General features: G+C 49.4%; 3 protein-coding genes across 7 annotated transcripts; 2 read left to right on the top strand and 1 right to left on the bottom strand.

Annotated features, from left to right (window-relative positions):
• The first annotated feature begins 169 nt into the window (after nucleotides 1-169).
• Nucleotides 170-2,490, top strand: NDUFA2 (NADH:ubiquinone oxidoreductase subunit A2). Of its 2 annotated transcripts, XM_079703183.1 has the most exons (4): nucleotides 170-300; nucleotides 423-529; nucleotides 1,396-1,590; nucleotides 2,290-2,490. In XM_079703183.1, the coding sequence occupies exons 1-4, from the start codon at nucleotides 200-202 to the stop codon at nucleotides 2,379-2,381; spliced, it is 495 nt and encodes a 164-aa protein (XP_079559309.1). In that variant the 5' UTR covers nucleotides 170-199; the 3' UTR covers nucleotides 2,382-2,490. The 2 variants fall into 2 exon arrangements, with proteins under 2 accessions (XP_079559309.1, XP_079559310.1); XM_079703184.1 differs by lacking the exon at nucleotides 1,396-1,590.
• A 79-nt stretch (nucleotides 2,491-2,569) lies between these two features.
• Nucleotides 2,570-7,943, bottom strand: TMCO6 (transmembrane and coiled-coil domains 6; the record flags this gene model as incomplete). Of its 4 annotated transcripts, none has more annotated exons than XM_079703181.1 (12): nucleotides 2,570-3,018; nucleotides 3,269-3,436; nucleotides 3,848-3,942; nucleotides 4,087-4,273; nucleotides 4,388-4,499; nucleotides 4,716-4,832; nucleotides 5,063-5,148; nucleotides 5,325-5,429; nucleotides 5,686-5,869; nucleotides 5,976-6,091; nucleotides 7,612-7,724; nucleotides 7,859-7,943. In XM_079703181.1, 12 exons carry the CDS (start codon nucleotides 7,941-7,943, stop codon nucleotides 2,905-2,907), a joined length of 1,482 nt encoding a protein of 493 aa, XP_079559307.1. In that variant the 3' UTR covers nucleotides 2,570-2,904. The 4 variants fall into 4 exon arrangements, with proteins under 4 accessions (XP_079559307.1, XP_079559306.1, XP_079559305.1 ...); XM_079703180.1 differs by having other exon boundaries at nucleotides 4,716-4,850; XM_079703179.1 differs by having other exon boundaries at nucleotides 4,716-4,850; nucleotides 5,970-6,091.
• A 6,826-nt stretch (nucleotides 7,944-14,769) lies between these two features.
• Nucleotides 14,770-16,002, top strand: CD14 (CD14 molecule; the record flags this gene model as incomplete). The annotated part of the gene is made up of 1 exon (XM_079701551.1): nucleotides 14,770-16,002. The coding sequence occupies one exon, from the start codon at nucleotides 14,770-14,772 to the stop codon at nucleotides 15,883-15,885; it is 1,116 nt and encodes a 371-aa protein (XP_079557677.1). The 3' UTR covers nucleotides 15,886-16,002.
• Between the last annotated feature and the right edge of the window lie 2,078 nt (nucleotides 16,003-18,080).

The following is an 18,080-nucleotide window of genomic DNA, read 5'->3' on the forward strand; positions in this document are numbered from 1 at the left end:
TCGTGTCCCAGCTTTTCCGCCGCAACGGAGGGCGGAGAACTCCGAGTGAGAGTTGACCTGCAATGCTGTTATGGCACTGGCTAAACTTGGCCCCGCCCCTTACGTCAGCCAACCTATCCCGGGGCTGGAGCGTCCGCGGCTGGTCTGATAGGATCACTTGGCCGGAAGGTCTAGGGCGGATGATTTGGTACTAGCCCAGATGGCGGCTGCCGCAGCGAGTAGGGGGATCCGTGCCAAATTGGGCCTCCGTGAGATTCGTATCCACTTATGCCAGCGCTCGCCCGGAAGCCAGGGAGTCAGGTGAGGCGCGGCCCGGTGAGGCGGGCGGGCTTCGGGGCGCCGGGGTCACGACCTCGACCTCCCGGGTGTTTGAGGAGGCCCGGGCCCACACCGCACGCACGGTGCTCTCTTCGGCCCTGCAGGGACTTCATCGAGAAACGCTATGTGGAGCTGAAGAAGGCGAACCCCCACCTGCCCATCCTAATCCGCGAGTGCTCTGATGTGCAGCCCAAGCTATGGGCCCGCTACGGTGAGCACAGGACGCCGGGGGCCTGAGACCCCGGTGGAGTAACAAGGGTTCGAGAAAAGAAAGGGCCGCCCAAGGTCACACAGAAACCTGTACAGGGACTGAATTCGGACTTGCTGTTGACCTCGTTGCAGATAAGGAAATATACATTCGCAGGGTTACAGGATGCTTTGTGTCCCAATAACATCTATGTGGAGGCGGGCCCTGTCCTGCATAGGGATCAGGAGCTGTCGTTTTTGTAATCCAGAACAGGCTTCAGATAGGGGAGAAGGGATGCTGGTCCAGTCCATCAGTGTAGGACCTTCCAAATTGTGTGGTCAGTGCCGGTCCAGGAGAGTGTGAGAATCTCAGTAGTAAAAACCTAAAATAATGACTGTGTTGAGCACTTACTGCTAGGCCCTGTGCTGAGTGCTTTCCTGCCTAAATCTCATTTAACCTTAATTAATATGAGGGATGGATTCTTTGATTATTCAGCTAGGATGTATAACAGGGTTGAGCTTCTACATCTGTTTGTTCCCCCTTCCTAGACTGCACTTCTGCCAGACTTCCATGGCTGGCTCTTTGTTGTAATTCAACCTCCTCAGAAAGGCATTCCCTGGCCAGTTATGTAACATTGCCCCTTTACCCTATATAATTTTACCACATACTTATTAATATATTACCTGTGTGTCATTTTACCACAATTTGAAAATTACTGTCATGTTGCCTGACACATAGGGACACACAATATTTATACTCACTGAATAATGGTATTTTTAATCACGGCTTTTTTTTTTTTTTTTAGGGGATTCCCATTTTTATTTATTTATTTATTTTCGGCTGTGTTGGGTCTTCATTTCTTTTTTTTTTTTTTTTTTTGCGGTATGCAGGCCTCTCACCGCTGTGGCCTCTCCCGTTGCGGAGCACAGGCTCCGGACGCACAGGCTCAGTGGCCATGGCTCACGGGCCCAGCCGTTCTGCGGCATGTGGGATCTTCCCGGACCGGGGCACGAACTCGTGTCCCCTGCATCGGCAGGCGGACTCTCAACCACTGCGCCACCAGGGAAGCCCGGGTCTTCGTTTCTGTGCGAGGGCTTTCTCTAGTTGCGGCGAGCGGGGGCCACTCTTCATTGCAGTGCGCGGGCTTCTCACTGTCGCGGCCTCTCTTGTTGCAGAGCACAGGCTCCAGACGCGCAGGCTCAGTAGTTGTGGCTCACGGGCCCAGTCGCTCCGCGGCACGTGGGATCCTCCCAGACCAGGGCTCGAACCCATGTCCCCTGCATTGGCAGGCGGATTCTCAACCACTGCGCCACCAGGGAAGCCCTTAATCACGGCTTTTAACTAAACCTCGCCCTAGGAATGTCTGGAGGATGGCAGGGAGTCACACCCAAGGCAGATCCATTATAACAGTAGACAACTGCAGTATGCCACGCACTAAACATTGTTTGGAGGAGGAACAAAGGTTTTCCTTCCAAAAGCCAGTAGACTAGAGAAGGAGATGGACACAAATTAGTTTAGATGAACAATGGGAGCCACTGAATGGGCACCATTAAAAGGCAGGCTCATGTAATACACTGCTCACAATGGTTAATAATAAGTGCCTACCATGCCCCTTAAAACGTTCCTGAAACACTTTCCTTCCCATTATGACCATCCAGAATCAGCCGAAATTCTACTACCCTTCCTATCCTACCAAGACTTTAAGTTGAAGACAGACCTTTTATTATACTTTGGTAGCCCATACAGTGCAGAGTGGATACTTAATCACCTCCCTCTCTCTTCAGCATTTGGCCAAGAGAAGAATGTCTCTTTGTACAACTTCAGTGCTGATCAGGTAACCAGAGCCCTGGAGAATGTGCTAAGTGGCAAAGCCTGAAGCCTCCACTGAGGATTAAGAGCAAGAGCCCCAGAGCCTGAGCTCTGCTGGACTGAGTACAATGTGGAGAAATGAGTTCTTCTGCTCTTTATAAAGCTTGTGCTGAAAATGCTGTCTCAGGATGTTCTGTTTCTCATTCCACTGACTACCCCTTATTGTGCAATCAAACGAGGCAAAGCAGCTGAATATAAAAATAAAACTTATTTTATTCCATCCCATCAAAAGCCACCAGCTGCTGAAGCAAAAAAAAAAAGAAAAAAAAAGAAAAGAAAGAACAAGAAAAAAGGAGATTCTATGGACCCAGATTAAGTAGGCCACACTGGGTTCCCTCTGGTCCTCCCGCCTGGACACTGCTGGGTAAAACAGGAGGAGCTGGGATCCAGAGATCTTGACTTAGGCTTAGGTGTGGGAGCAGAGGGCATGATGTCATTATGGTTCTAAACCTCCCAAAGGGGCTCTGTGAGCCAGGAAGCTGGGGAGTGGGGGAGATGGGGAGTGGAGTACATGACTCTGAGAAGTCAAGTCACCCATGAAGAGCTGTCTGCTGGAGAGCATGCACACGATCCTGGAGCTGTGCCACCTCCTCATGCCTTTGTAGGGCTTGCAGTCCTGACTGCTGCAAGAAGGCCTGGGCAGCCTGAGAGCAGGGAAGAAAAGGATTCAACACTGGGTCCCTCAGTGCTAACACGCAATTACCACAGCCTTATAGGTTAGCCCACCTCTTCTTGGAAGAATGCATTCCCAACAAGAGTATGGAAGTTCGGACCTGGAGCCCACATAGGCTAGCCAGGCCCAGAGCAATGACTAAAGTTACTGGAAGGAAAGGGGCCATGGTGAGACCAGAGGCTTCAGAACAGAAGGACTGGGGACTAAGGCCAGAAACCCACCCCTGGCTGATAGAGGAACAGCAGTTGCAGCAGCTCCAAACTCTGGCCTACTACTTCAGTGTCAGAGAAGGCCAACATGTCCAGCAGGGAGGAGAGCAGGGGCCCTGGCCATAGACGCTGACAGTAAGCAGGACCTTTCTCTGCAACGTTGCACAGAACCGTGAGCACCTGCAGACAGATACATGTACACAGTCCCCACAAACGATGAAAACCGAAGATTTTAACGATAGCTTCTATGGAATCCTGACCACATGCCCAGGCACTGTGCCAAGCACTTTTATATGCATATTCTGTAATCCCCTCAGCCACCCTCAGGTAGGATTACTATTCCCAATTATAAATGAGGAAACTGAAGCTTAAGGTGGTTAGTTGATTTGCCCAAGGTTAGTTACTAGTAAATTACAGTTTAGGGACTCACACCTAGACTGTCTGGTCTATGACTGATGGTCTGGCCCTGAAGCCATCCATACCACACCACCTGCCAGCTCTCAGCTAAGGGTACTTCTGAGGGCTCAGGGCTGCTCCCACTGTTTACACTTTGGCCACCAGACCTTGGACTCAAGTGACCCCGATACCTACCAACACGCTCACCACATTAGATACAGACAACAAGTGCAAGAGGGGCTCAATCAGATCCAGGGAGAGCAAGGAGGTGCAGAAACTAGGACTGTTTGCTGGAAGGGAAAAATGTCAGGGTGAAGTTCCTCCAACTGGGGCATGAAACCAACCCACTCCCAATCCTACCCACCTCAGCCCAGGCCATGAGGAATTATTCCCAGTATCTAAAGATCCAGGCCTAGGCAGATTATGGTGCTTACCAGTGAGGTTGTTAAGGAGCCAGAGGCCCTCAGGAAGCAGGCTGGGCTGTTTCTGGAGGAGGAACTGCAGAAGGATAAATAAGGCTGCCACAACACGCTCATCTCGGAGCTGCAGTTGCCCTCCCACAGCCTCTGCTGCTGCCTCTGTTAGCAAGTTGCTTAGACACCGAAGCACAGGGCATACCAGCTGCAAAGATGAGTTAGGGTTCAGGTTTAAGGAGGAAGGGGCAACCTGCACACTGGAGCAGGAGCTGAGTAAAAAGAAAGGTCACCCAGAGGTTGACCTGTCCTCTTCACCTACCAGCTCCAGTCCTGCATCCTCAGTTCTCTGGACAGCCCCAGCCAAGTCCAACAGCAGCAGCCCCAGGGTAGACAGAGCGCCCTGGGTGATGAGCAGGGCATTGTTGACCTGGCTGGGCAACAGGAAGCAAGTAGTCACTACTCGGTCAATCCTACCTTTAAGGTGGCAAATGACCTAGGTCTGTGGGTTTCCCGAGCTCCAAGAAGAGAGGACCATAGAACAAAGAAAACTCACCACAACAATTCCAGAAACCAAAGTTCAAAAACCTGAGTGTCATGGAAGGAAGCCCCAGGGGAGGTTTGTGGCACTTTCCCAATTGGCCTGTTACCTGCAGATGATGTAATGAAGGCACCAGGCAAACTCCACAGCTACTCCGAGGTTCAGCTTTGGGCCAGGTTGCAACAGTTGCAGCATATGTTGTGGGAGAGTGGAGCCCAGGACAGAGCTGTCAGTAGAAGCAGAGCTGTGGGTAGGAACCACAGAAGGCAAGATGCCAGTCACTCTTCCCAAACCCTGAGAGCAGGTGGGAAAGCGTCCAAACCCAAAGCTCTTCCCAGTCAGGCACATGGGGTTGAAATGTGCAACAGCTTTGGAAACGACTCGATCAGGCATCAGGGCCTACACTACCAAGTAGGTCACACCTGCCTACACATCTGGAGACTCAATTTTACTTACGGGATGATCTTCTCTGGAGCTTCCTTAGCCTGCAGAAGCTGGGACAAGGCATATCCAAGAGCTTCCAGCACAGTCAGGTGGGGAGACTAGAAGCAGACAGAGTAGGGATCTGGCTCTGGAGCCTAGGCCATAAGATTTCCTGAGAGTTTCAACCCCTTAGCACAGGGCAGAGGATGGAGCTGCCTACCCAGAGCAGGTGGGGCATGTGGAGAGACGTGAGGGGAGGGGTGCCCAGAGAGGAAGCAAGGAGGTGGACACTTACCTGGATGCAGGCAGCCAAGGCCGGAACAATGCCCTGTGGCAGGAGCTGCCTTCTCACAGCCTCACTCTCCACAATCAGGTTACCCAGTGTATACAGACAGAGCTCCTGAGAGCGGGACAACAAAAGCACCGGGCTTGGCCTGTCTCAGGCCGGGGTGGGGTAGGGGTGGGAGTGGGGAAGCTGGAGCATACCTGTCCTTGAGGATCGGGACACAGGGGAATGGGAGATGATGGGTGTGTGTATGGCTGGGGGCATCAGGAGAAACAGGTTTTCCTCTTTTGCCTACCTGCCAGCTCAAACTGGACCCAAAAGCACAATTTTTAAATCCAAACCAAGAACGGTAGGAAGGGGCAGGGCTTACTATAAAGTCTGAGCTGTGACCGGAGAGGTAGGTGAGAAGGTAGGAAGTGGCTGGCAGGCAGGCCTCAACTACTGCAGACTGCTCAGAGTGAGAGAGCTCATGAAGGCACCGAGCCGCCTCAAGCTGCAGCAGGGCCTGGTTGCTGGTCAGGAGCCCGACTAGGGTCCGAATGCTGCCCTCCAGCCTACATGAGTGAGCACCAGAGCCCTGCTCAGCCAGTGGCCCATCCCCCCCACACTCCTGTCCACCCCTCAGAGCCCCAGCCACACACTCACACCACCCACACTGACCCGATGAAGGTCTGTTGCGTCTCAGGGTGCTGCAAGCCTCGCCGAAGGCTGACCAGAGCCCTCTCTCTCTCCTTTTCCTCTGTCCCCCGCTGGGCTAACCGCAGGAACTGCTGGATCTGGAGCCCAGGGCAGGGAGAAGAGAGATGGCAACACATAGTTGCCAGAAAGCAAGGCATGAGTTCTGCTGTGCCCACTTCAGCTGTGAGCCCTTCAATATGGCACTATTCCTAGAACTCGTCATTCACAGTATTATGGCCAATAAGTGCCAACCTTGCAGTAGAGTGGACAGAAGAGGGAATCAGAACTGGGTTTAATACAAGCCCTGCCACTTAGCTACAGGGGACTAAACCCCAGTTTCTCACCTGAAAAATGGGCATAACATCTACTCTGCCTTTTTACTGTGTTATTTCACGGATAACATTTAAACCTCTCAGCCTGACACAACCTATCCCTCTAGCGATTCTCCCCATGCAACCGACACTGCAACAACACTGCGCATCACATGACGTGTTTTTTAATGCTTCCAAGCTTTCACATAATCTTTCTGCCTGGGATACCCTCCCCAGGTCCTCCACTTCCTTTAGATTTCTGCTCTCACTGCCTCTGGGAAGTTAGCTCTTTCTGGCTCCCTTTGGAAGACTCAGGGGTTTCTATTGTGCCTCATGTTTCCTTCATGACAGGTAGAAGCACATCTGTCTCCTTCAATGGGTTGTGAACACGTCAAAGAAAAGGACTCTCTCTTCATCTTTCTGTACCTCAGTACCCAGCATAGGTGCCTTGGTATAAAGTAAGCACACAATGAATAAATGGTATAACCTAGGTGTAAGTGCTTTGTAAACTATATATGTAAACATAATATAAACAGGGGATGCCCAATGCTTGCTGAATGAATAAATGAGCTGAAAGAAATTCTTTCGTTCACTTATTCCATAAATACTGAGCATCTACTATATGCCAGATACTGTATAGGCATCTGAGTTTTCAATGATGACAAATAAGATAAGGTCCAGGTTCCTGTGGATTTAAAGTCTAGTTGGAGAAACGGTAACAAGCAAACAATTAGTATGATTCTCTGCAGACCCACTTTAGATGCAGCAACTGCAAAGGCCTTGAGACAGGAAAGAGCCTGGTATATTGTTCCAAGAACTGAAAAGAGGACAATTTGTCTGAAATGAGTGAACTGATAAGGTTGGAAGTAGCAGAGGTTAGACCATGCTGGACTGTGTAGATCACAGGAAGGATTTTGGTCTCTGTGTTTTTAAAAGACGCATCTGACTGACTGATGTAAAGAGAATTAACTTGAGGAGGCAAAATTTCTGCAGATGACCTGTTAGGAGGCTGCTGTTAAGTATTCAGAGAAGAGGATGGTGGCAATCGTGATGGCAACGCCATTTAAAAGACTCCACAGCTGTTTAGGAGGTAAAAAAAAGGGGGGGGGGGCTAGGACTTGATGATATATTGATGTGGGGATGAGGGATAGAGTTGTCGAGGATGATTCCCTGGTTTCCAGCTTGGCCCACTAGATGGAAGGAGGTGTTGAAGGGACCGCGTTCAGGTCTGGGGGCGGACCACGAGTACAAGAGAAGGTATTTGCCGCTCCCTGGTGTGGATCTCACCAAGCACCCTGCCCCCTCACCTCGGCTTCCCCGAAGATCATGGCCACACATCCCTCCTCGGCTTCCTCCAAGGTTTCGTCTCTCAGCAGCCTCTTGCTGACCAGCTGCTGCTCTTTCCGTGCCTTCCGCAGTGCTGGGAGCAAAGGAGCCGCTTGATCATGGAAGGGGCACCCAGGACCCAGAACCCATCTCCAACCCTGGAAGCCTCCTCACCCCTACTCCGACCGCCATACCCTCATCCTCCCGTGTTCCCTCGCCCGCCCGCACCTGCCTCCCGCTCCCGCCGGCGGCACCGTAGCTCCTCCACCCCGCAGCATAACGGCTTGAGGCGGCCCCGCTGTCGGCTCCACATGCTGGAACTGGAGTAAACCCGCACCAGAGAGCACGTATCGGGACCCAGGCGTCTAGAAGATGGTACGGACTGCGCAGCCGCAGCGCAGAGCGGAAGGGGAACTGCCAATGGGCGGGGCATGAAGTGAAGTGAAGGCGGGGCTGCACTAGGGGAAGCGACCACGGGCGGGGCGGGGCGGGGCGAAGGTTAGAGGAGGAGTGGGGTCTGTAGACGAGCGAATTCCAGGTAGCCGCCCCTTCCCTTGGCCTCCGGCTTCTCGGCTTCCGATCTAGTAAAGGAAGTAACTCAACCTCGACCCGGACAACCCCAGGCCCCTAGCGTCACCTTCCACTGAGCAAACACAACCTACCCATCCCTAACAGATTCTAAACGAACATTCAAAACTACCCCGAGTTCTAGGAAGATGTCGAATGCCATTTCACTAATAACTCGGCTCTCAGTGATGAAAGCTGGCTAACCCCAGGCAGTGCATTACCTTATTGAATGTTCGCCATGACAATTATCCTCATTTTTCAGGTGAGGAAAAGGAAACAAATTCAATTATGTGTCACTGTTCTGGATAAAAGTGAACTGCAAGGGCTTCCCTGGTGTCGCAGTGGATAAGAATTCGCCTGCCAATGCAGGGGACACGGGTTCGAGCACTGAGCCAGGAAGATCCCACATGCCAGGGAGCAACAAAGCCCGTGCGCCACAACTACTGAGCCTGCGCTCTAGAGGCAGAGAGGCACAACTACTGAGCCCACGTGCCACAGCTACTGAAGCCTGCGCACCTAGAGCTCGTGCTCCGCAACAAGAGAAGCCACTGCAATGAGAAGCCCGCGCACCGCAACAAAGAGTAGCCCCTGCTCGCTGCAACTAGAGAAAGCCCATGCACAGCAACGAAGACCCAACGCAGCCAAAAATAAATTTATTAAATAAATAAAAATTTTAAAAATACTTTAAAAAAGTGAATGGCATTATCTTCAGGATAAAGTAGTTCTTTCATCAAATTTTGAGCGCCATTAATCTAGTAGGTACTGGGGAAACTGGTGAATTAAAAACTGTGCTCCAGGGAATTCCCTGGCGTCCAGTGCTTAGGACTCGGTACTTGCACTGCCATGGCCCCAGGTTCAATACGTGGTCGGAGAACTAGATCCCGCAAGCCGCCCGCCGCAGCCAAACAAACAAAACTGTGTTCCATACCCTCAAAATCTGAACTGTGGCCAACTAAGCCCTACATGGTCTAATCCCTGCATACCTCTCCAGCCTTACCTTACTCATCTCTCCTAGGATCTTTGTTCCCTGAATAAGCCCTGCACATTTTCTCTTCTGGGCTTTTGCACAGGCTGTTCCACTGCCTAGAGCCCTGTCTCTGCCACCCCACCCTCACAACAACCAGCACTCTTCCCTTAATTAACACTGTCCTCAAGATCTCCAGTGTCCCCTACTCAGAACTACTGTACCAGTTCCCCCGTTACGAGAGCATATAGCACCGTACGCTTCTCCTTCATAACCCTTTTCACAGCTGACATTAAGTTACAGTGTAATTGTTTGACGTTGTCTTCTCCCAAACCGCCTTCACAGCTCCAAGAGAGTAGAGTCCTGGTAGCACTTAAGAACTTTTATTGAGGGAATTCCCTGGCCGTCCAGGGGTTAGGACTCCACGCTTTCACTGCCAAGGGCCCGCGTTCAATCCCTCGTGGGGGAACAAAGATCCTTCAAGCTGTGAGGCCAGAAAAAAAAAAAGTTAAAAAGAATTCTCACTGAGGCCTCTAATCTTTAGAAAGCTACTACTTAGACAAATATGCAAGTAAGAACAAATCCAGGAATGGGAACTGTTCTTCAAACCCATTTCCTTCCCTTTAATTTAATTCCACCTCTTGGAGTCAATCAATGAAGCCTTTGATTTCTTCCACAAAACACCTAGTTAAAAATCTGCAGACCATCATCCTGCTCTCCATATCTTCTCTCCAGGTCCAGCAACCATCCAGCCTCTGGACAGCCACTTATTGAGCACCATTTATTTAACTTTATTATTATTTTTTTTATTTTGGCCATGCAGCTTGAGGAATCTTAGTTCCCCCACCAGGGATCGAACCCGTGCCCCTTGCAGTGGAAACGCAGAGCCCTAACCACTGGACCACCAAGGAATTCCCTGAGCACCATTTATTAATGCACCATGCTCTGGCTGGGGATAGGATCTGGGTCTTGTCCCCTTTCTCATGGGGCACGCTGGCTTCTAACACCTACATCTTTCTCCTGGTTGGGAAGATAAGGCAAGTCCCCAGGAAAAATCTATGCTCTGCCCAGAGTGTCTGCTCAAACAGTTACAGCTGCCCAAACTGTTTTTTATTTGGGGTTTTTTTTTGCACTTATCTGCCTGGCAACTCTGTTAATCCTGTAAGAAACAGCTCCATGTCCTCTCTACTACAAGGCTAGCTGTTCCTTTCTCTAGAGCTCCCCCAAGTCCTTGTCTCCTCTGTAAGAGTCATCTTCACTATGGACTGTAGTTCTGCATCTGCATTTGCCTCCCGCACCTACTAGAGTACTTGAGGAACCATGTGATGGTCACATCAGCATCCCAGGGCTTGGCATTAGCGCTGGCACTTGGTTTAGACAAACGATAGATATTTTTTGAATCAAGGTGTTAATTGGGGACCTTTGCAGAAACATTATTGCCCCTCTTAGCTTGGACCCCTCATCCAGAGTGTCTCCCCTAAGGTGATGGAATTTTTTTTAACCATTTTTTTAAAATTGAAGTATAGTTAACTTACAGTGTTGTGTAATATATATATATATATATTGGGTTGGCCAAAAGGTTCGTTCGTTTTTTTCCGTAAGATGGCTCTAGTAGCACTTAGTTGTCTTTAACTTCATTCAAAACGATTTTGTTAGATTGTATGTGACAGCTGTCATATCAGCATGCGTTTTAAAAAAGAGTTATCGAAATTGGTGAACTTTTGTGTAGCCATTTTAATATTGAAGATGGCAGGAAAAAAGCAACATTTTTGGCATATTGTGCTTTATTATTTTAAGAAAGGTAAAAACGCAACCGAAACGCAAAACAAGATTTGAGCAGTGTATGGAGAAGGTGCTGTGACTGATAGAACACGTCAAAAGTGGTGTGCGAAGTTTCATGCTGGAGATTTCTCACTGGACGATGCTCCACAGTCGGGTAGACCAGTTGAAGTTGATAGAGATCAAATCGAGATATTAATTAAAAACAATCAACGTTATACCATGCGGGAGATAGCCCGACGTACTCAAAATACCCAACTTAAGCGTTGAAAATCATTTGCACCAGCTTGGTTATGTTAATCACTTTGATGTTTGGGTTCCACATAAGTTAAGCGGAGGGAAAAGGAACTTCTTGACCATATTTCCGCGTGCGATTCTCTACTTAAACATAATGAAAACGTTCCGTTTTTAAAACAAATTGTGATGGGCGATGAAAAGTGGATACTGTTAGGTGAGCCGACATGGGTTGTGAAAGAATTCACAGAAATATTAACAAGTGAAGAAAAGAAAGTTTTTATTCCTCCACTTTCCAAGGGAGGAGGGGGGCCAGACACATAGGGTGGCATTGGTCCCAAAAGGTGGGGTTTGAATCTTTTATTGAGCTTCAAAGGGCAAGGTGCAGGAAAAGGAGGTGAGTTCATGTCTATTCTGGTCCACAGCAGTACCAGGGCTGGCTGTGTGTCTATAGGATGTGGTTTTTCGAATAGACTTGCAGTCTTCAGTAATTTTCCAGGTCTCAGGTGTCTGAAAGAGACTTAATAGGTGCCCTTGACAGGTGTTACTCCATTTTGAATCATGTTAGGTGGGTTTACAGATACTGTACAATAACGTGGAATGGAAGAGATCGTGGGGCAAGCGAAATGAACACCACCAACCACACCAAAGGCCGGTCTTCATCCAAAGAAGGTGATGTTGTGTATATGGTGGGATTGGAAGGGAGTCCTCTATTATGAGCTCCTTCCGGGAAACCAAACGATTAATTCCAACAAGTACTGCTCCCAATTAGACCAAATGAAAGCAGCACTCGACAAAAAGCATCCGGAACTAGTCAACAGAAAACGCATAATCTTCCATGAGGATAACGCAAGACCGCATGTTTCTTTGATGACCAGACAAAAACTGTTACAGCTTGGCTGGGAAGTTCTGATTCATCCGCCATATTCAGCACACATTCACCTGCGGATTTCCATTTATTTCGGTCTTTACAAAATTCTCTTAATGGAAAAAAATTCAGTTCCCTGGAGGACTGTAAAAGGCACCTGGAACAGTTCTTTGCTCAAAAAGATAAAAAGTTTTGGGAAGATAGAATTATGAAGTTGCCTGAAAAATGGCAGAAGATAGTGGAACAAAAGGGTGAATATGTTGTTCAATAAAGTTCTTGGTGAAAATGAAAAAAATGTGTCTTTTATTTTTACTTAAAAACCGAAGGCACTTTTTGGCCAACCTGATAGATATATATATTCTTTTTCAGATTCTTTTCCATTGTAGGTTATTATAAGATACTGAATATAGTTCCTGTGCTATACAGTAGGTTCTTGTTATTAAGGTGATGGAATTTCCTGAGGAGCCAGGCTTCAGTGGCCTGAGTCTTCTGAATGCAGAGACTCTGATGAAGAAAATAACAATGAACGGCTATTGTTACAACCTTAGCCGTAGAGCTGGGATTCCAAGCCTTTTTGTCTGACTGCAGAGTCAGTGTATTTCACACTGAACTATACTTGTATCTTGGTCCTCAGGGATGTCCCAGTGACATGGTCTGGCCTTTAGACATGGCTTAGGGTATTAGAACATGCCCAACAGGACACACAGGGAGCAGTGTGGTCCGATGGGGCTTCCTTGTTTGGATTGTGGACAGATGTAGCTACTTCTGGAAAAAGGGAAGTGAGAATTCAAATGTTTTTCATGTAGCTCTTTGCCCAGAAATCCAGAAGTTCAGACTTGTGAGGGCTGTTTTAAAAGCATAGCCCTTCTAAAATTGAGGGCAGTCATCAATTAGATCCCTTGAACTGTAACTTGCTTAATAAATAATATCGTGTAACCTTCCTTCACTGATCAAGCTCACCTTAATTGTTCCCGCAAATTACATACCCTCATGTAGCTTACACAATATGTCACAAGACTCCTTTAACTGCCCCTCTGTGGATAACACCTCTGACATATGGGTTGCTATAGTAATGGTTCCTTAAGTTGATTTTCAGGAACTTAGAGTCAGCTCTTGCCAGGTCGTGTTCCAGCTGATTAAGACTGCTTGGAACAACAGACCCTCCAACTGGGCCTGTGCGAGTGTTGGATGGATGGCCTTTTGACATCAGAAGGCCAAAACTTCACCCTCAGATCATGCTAATGCCACCATTTTCTGAACATGCATCCCATGAAGAAGCATGTAACTCAGATACACCTGAGCAGAATACTGATTACCTCACCTTTTTCCTGTCCCCAATCACCTTCCCCTGTACCTCCAACCACCCTATACCCTTCACCCATAAATATCCCAAGCCCCTTGCCTTCAGGGAGGTGAATCTGAGACTTGTTCTCCCTGCTCCTCACTTAGATCCCTTGTGAAAAACCCTTTCTCTGCTACAAACAAAAGCGTCACAGTGTTTGGCTTACTGCCTGTTGGGCAAACAAACCTGGTTTGGTAACAATTCCCCACCCTCTGGGACACTTGCTTTTTTTTCTTGACAAAGCAGGTGAGTTACTAATTAACCCTCATTCAACATAGGTCCAGCTTTTCATTCCTAGGGCATAGGTATTGTGCTGGGGAAAGGGCAGGAGATAGCTAGGTACAAGTGGGAAAATTATATTTAGGAATATCTCATTTCTCAAATGTCATGGGAGGGAAGTGGAAACTAAGAGAGCGAGGGACTTGGCCAATGTGTCTCTGTTAAACACATAGACTTCTCTACTTTTAAGAAAGCTATCACGTTAAAAAATTGTGAGGGGACTTCCCTGGCGGTCCAGTGGTTAAGACTCTGCTCTTCCAATGCAGGGGGCACGGGTTTGATCCCTGGTCGGGGAACTAAGATGCCACATGTCGTGCGGCCAAAAAAAAAAAAAAGCTATTATTTCTTAATAAACAAATTTAAAGAACAAGTCAGCAAAAAAAAAGGGCGGGGGGAGCTATTCCTCAGACCAACTTCCTTCTCTTGAACCTAATTCTAGCCCTTGGAGTCAACAGATGAAGTTTGCAATCTCTTCCACAAAATATCCAGTTAAATACCTGAGGATATTCAGGGAGTTGGACTTGGGTGACAGGAGGTTAACAGTAATTACCAAGACTAGGGAAAAGTTAAGGAAACTACCCGGGTTGAGTTACTGGGCTATAGGCAGGGGACGTGAGAGTCCTGGCCTGAGGCACTGGGGATCTTCCTTTTCCCCATCTCAGACAAGGCTGGGGGCGCCTGAGTCATCAGGGCACTGCCTGAGGCAGAGGGCCCTAGACGCTTTGCAAGATACTTCCTGTTATGGCTCCTTTCCTGGCAACATCATTCACTGCAAAATTTCCTAGGACAGCGGATGGGGTGGTTGGGAGGAAGAAAGGTGGGGAGTGACAGGGTTCAAAGAGGAGGGAATGGAGTGACATCCCAGGGTTACATAAACGTTCAGAGGCTGCCAAAGAGTAAGGACAGATAAGTTTGTGGAGTCTGGAAGCCGACTGAGAGCCGCTGTAAAGGAAAGAAGCCACAGCCCATCCCAGAGCCAGGCGGAGAGGCAGATGTTCTGAGGACCTATCGACCATGGTGAGTGTATGCTCTTGGGGCCGAAGGAGGGCTACTCGGGGAACCTTAGGGAGCGGCAGGATCCGCCCTGACCTCCGCTGTCTTTGCAGATGTGCGTGCCCTATCTGCTGCTGCTACTGCTGCCACTGCTGCGTGTGTCTGCGGCCACACCAGAGCCCTGCGAGCTGGACGAAGAAGATTTCCTTTGCGCCTGCAACTTCACGGATCCGCAGCCTGACTGGTCTAGCGCCTTGCAGTGTATGGTTGCTGTCGAGGTGGAGATCCGTGGCGGCGGCCGCAGCCTGGAACAGTTTCTAAAGAGCGCCGACGCCGACTTGAAGCAGTATGCTGACACGATCAAGGCTCTGCGCTGGCGGCGGCTCACGTTGGGAGCTGCCCAGGTTCCTGCTCTGCTTCTGGTCGCCCTTCTGCGGGCGCTCGGTTACTCCCGCCTCAAGGAACTGACGTTTGAGGACCTGGAGGTAACCGGCCCGATGCCGCCGCCGCTTCTGGAAGCCACTGGGCCTGCGCTCTCCACCCTCAGTCTCCGTAACGTGTCGTGGGCAACAGGAGGTGCCTGGCTCGGCGAACTGCAGCAGTGGCTCAAGCCTGGTCTCAGGGTACTGAACATCGCGCAAGCACACTCGCTTGCCTTTGCCTGCGCACAGCTCCCCACCTTCCAGGCCCTCACCAGCCTAGACCTGTCTGACAATCCTGGACTCGGCGAGCGCGGGCTGATTGCGGCTCTCTGTCCGCACAAGTTCCCGACCCTCCAAGGTCTAGCGCTACGCAACGCGGGGATGGAGACGCTCAGCAGCGTGTGCGCTGCGCTGGCGGCGGCGAGTGTGCAACCCCACCGACTGGACCTCAGCCACAACTCGCTGCGCGCCACCGCCCCGGGCGCTACTTCATGTGTCTGGCCCAGCGCACTGAGCTCTCTCAACTTGTCGTTCGCGGGGCTGGAGCAAGTGCCTAAAGGACTGCCGCCCAAGCTCAGCGTGCTTGATCTCAGCTGCAACAGGCTAAGCAGGGCGCCGCGGCCAGACGAGCTGCCCGAGGTAAATAACCTGACACTGGACGGGAATCCCTTTCTAGACCCTGGAGCCCTCAACCACCAAGAAGACCAGAAGAGCTCCGGTGTGGTACCAGTCTGTGCACGTTCCGCCTTGACCATGGGGGTGTCAGGAGCCCTGACACTGCTTCAGGGAGCCGGGGCCTTTGCCTAAGGCCCAGGGGAGAGGGCGGAGAGGAATTAATTGGCTCAGATTGCCCTGGCTCTGGGAGAGCCTCGTCAGGACATCTCAACCAACCATCCCTCTGCCCCATCTTCATTAAAATCTTAAACAGCGGGTCCGTGTCATTCACTCAACAGACGTTTACTGGGCACATTGCTGGATAGCGAATCCATTATACTTAAACTTTCTTCATCCTAACTCCCTAGAAACCATACCTGCCCTTACTTAGAAAAGAACTACAGGGGCAGAAAGGGCAGGGAAAAGTCGCCTGTCTAGGGCTGTGTGGGAGAACCAAGGGTTTCTGCCCAATGCAGGCTTCCTGAACAGATTACTGGCACCTGTTAAAGGATGTTTGAATGGTAAACATGCCTAGGAGGATACAGAATGTTTCCTCTCTGGTGCATTTTCCAAGAGTCAGCTTCTCCCTTTCCAAGGTAATAAAAGCCAGAGCCATTTGCTTATTCTCACTCTCTTTTTTTCCTCCAACCCCCAGTGAGGAGAGACAGCTATGCCACTTGTTCTACATAAGCTCTGAGTTTTATAATTTCAGGGTTCCTCTCCTGTAGTGTACAGCCCCTCTGCACACACAGGTACACTGGCTTTCACTGTGTCATGTAATGGAGAGTTTGGGGTTGGGGAACTGATACAAGATGCTGTCATTTAACAGCCTGTCTCTGAACCAGAGATCTTGTGACTATGTTAGTATATGTGTGTATAATCGTTCTTTGATTTGCAAACAGGATAACACCTTAGACCCTTCACAGCTCCTCAGACCCCTGCACAGGGCAATTAATAGTATACGTCCTCTGAACCACATTATCTCCGCGACCCAGGACATCAGCCAAGAGGTACTGTTCCTTCTAAGGGTCCCTTCTTCATTACATCAAGGAGGCAGCCACACCCAGCAGAGATCTAGGTATCTGCCTCGAGGGGGACCTCAAGAGGAGTGGGAGGAGGCATGTAAACATAGCCCTCCAGCCTGCCTCCCTCCAGTGTCCAGAACCACACAGATAGGAATGGAGAATGCAAATTAACATTGATGGGAGAGTTACACAGGTTATCAGACCATGGGCTCAAAGAGTCATAGGGACAGCTAAATAAACTGCCAATCTATGTGGCTGAACCACACTGACTCCATTTTGTCACCTCCATCTTAGGCCCACAGTCTTGCCCCTCCCCTTTCCGCACAACTGAGCTTTAGTCTACTCACAAGGAGTGCACCCAAGCCAGATTACTTTCCTAACAACTTTTACTCTTGCCTTCATGTGATACGAAAACTGGAAGAATGCCTTTTGTTGACACAGATGTTAATGGTCATGAGACCCCCCGGGAGGAAAAAGCCCCTGTTCCCTTGGATGCTGATGTGCATCTTACCTGGGAGTCAAATTCTGTTTTTCGCTTTGGCCCCTTTAAATACAAGGTATCCCCTTCGCAGAGCGCAGCTGTGAATGCCTCTGGATCCTAGCTGTATGTAAGTTCACAATATGCATTATGTAATATGGCTGTATGTCAGTACCCACAATACACTTCAAAATTGCACTTTATGGAGTTGCCTGCTTTGTTTTTTGGTCTCAAAGTTCTTTCTCAGTTCGGTGGATATTATTCAATATCTCTGCCTCCCAACACTTTTACATGTGGATAGACAGTTTTCCCAATACCATTTTTTGAAAAGACATTGAATGGTCTTGGCACCCTTGTCGAAAATCATTTGACCATATATGTGAGGTTTTATTTCTGGGCTCTCTACTCAATTCTATTGGTCCGTATATCTGTTTTTTTTTTGTTTGTTTGTTTGTTTTTTGCGGTACGCGGGCCTCTCACCGTTGTGGCCTCTCCCGCTGCGGAGCACAGGCTCCGGACGCACAGGCCCAGTGGTCATGGCTCACGGACCCAGCCGCTCTGCAGCATGTGGGATCTTCCCGGACTGGGGCACGAACCCGCATCCCCTGCATTGGCAGGTGGACTCTCAACCACTGCGCCACCAGGAAAGCCCCATATATCTGTTTTATGCCAGTACCACACTGTTGTGGTTACTGTAGGTTTGTAATAGGTTATGAAATCAGGAAGTGTGAGATCTCCAATTTTATTCTTTTTTTCAAGATTGTTTTGGCTCTTTGGGGTCCCTTGAGATTCCATATGAATCTTAGGATGGATTTTTCTATTTCTGCAAAAAATGCCATTAGATT

The sequence above is a fragment of the Hyperoodon ampullatus genome (genome assembly GCF_949752795.1).
Source record: "Hyperoodon ampullatus genome assembly, chromosome: 4".
Classification (NCBI taxonomy): domain Eukaryota; kingdom Metazoa; phylum Chordata; class Mammalia; order Artiodactyla; family Ziphiidae; genus Hyperoodon; species Hyperoodon ampullatus.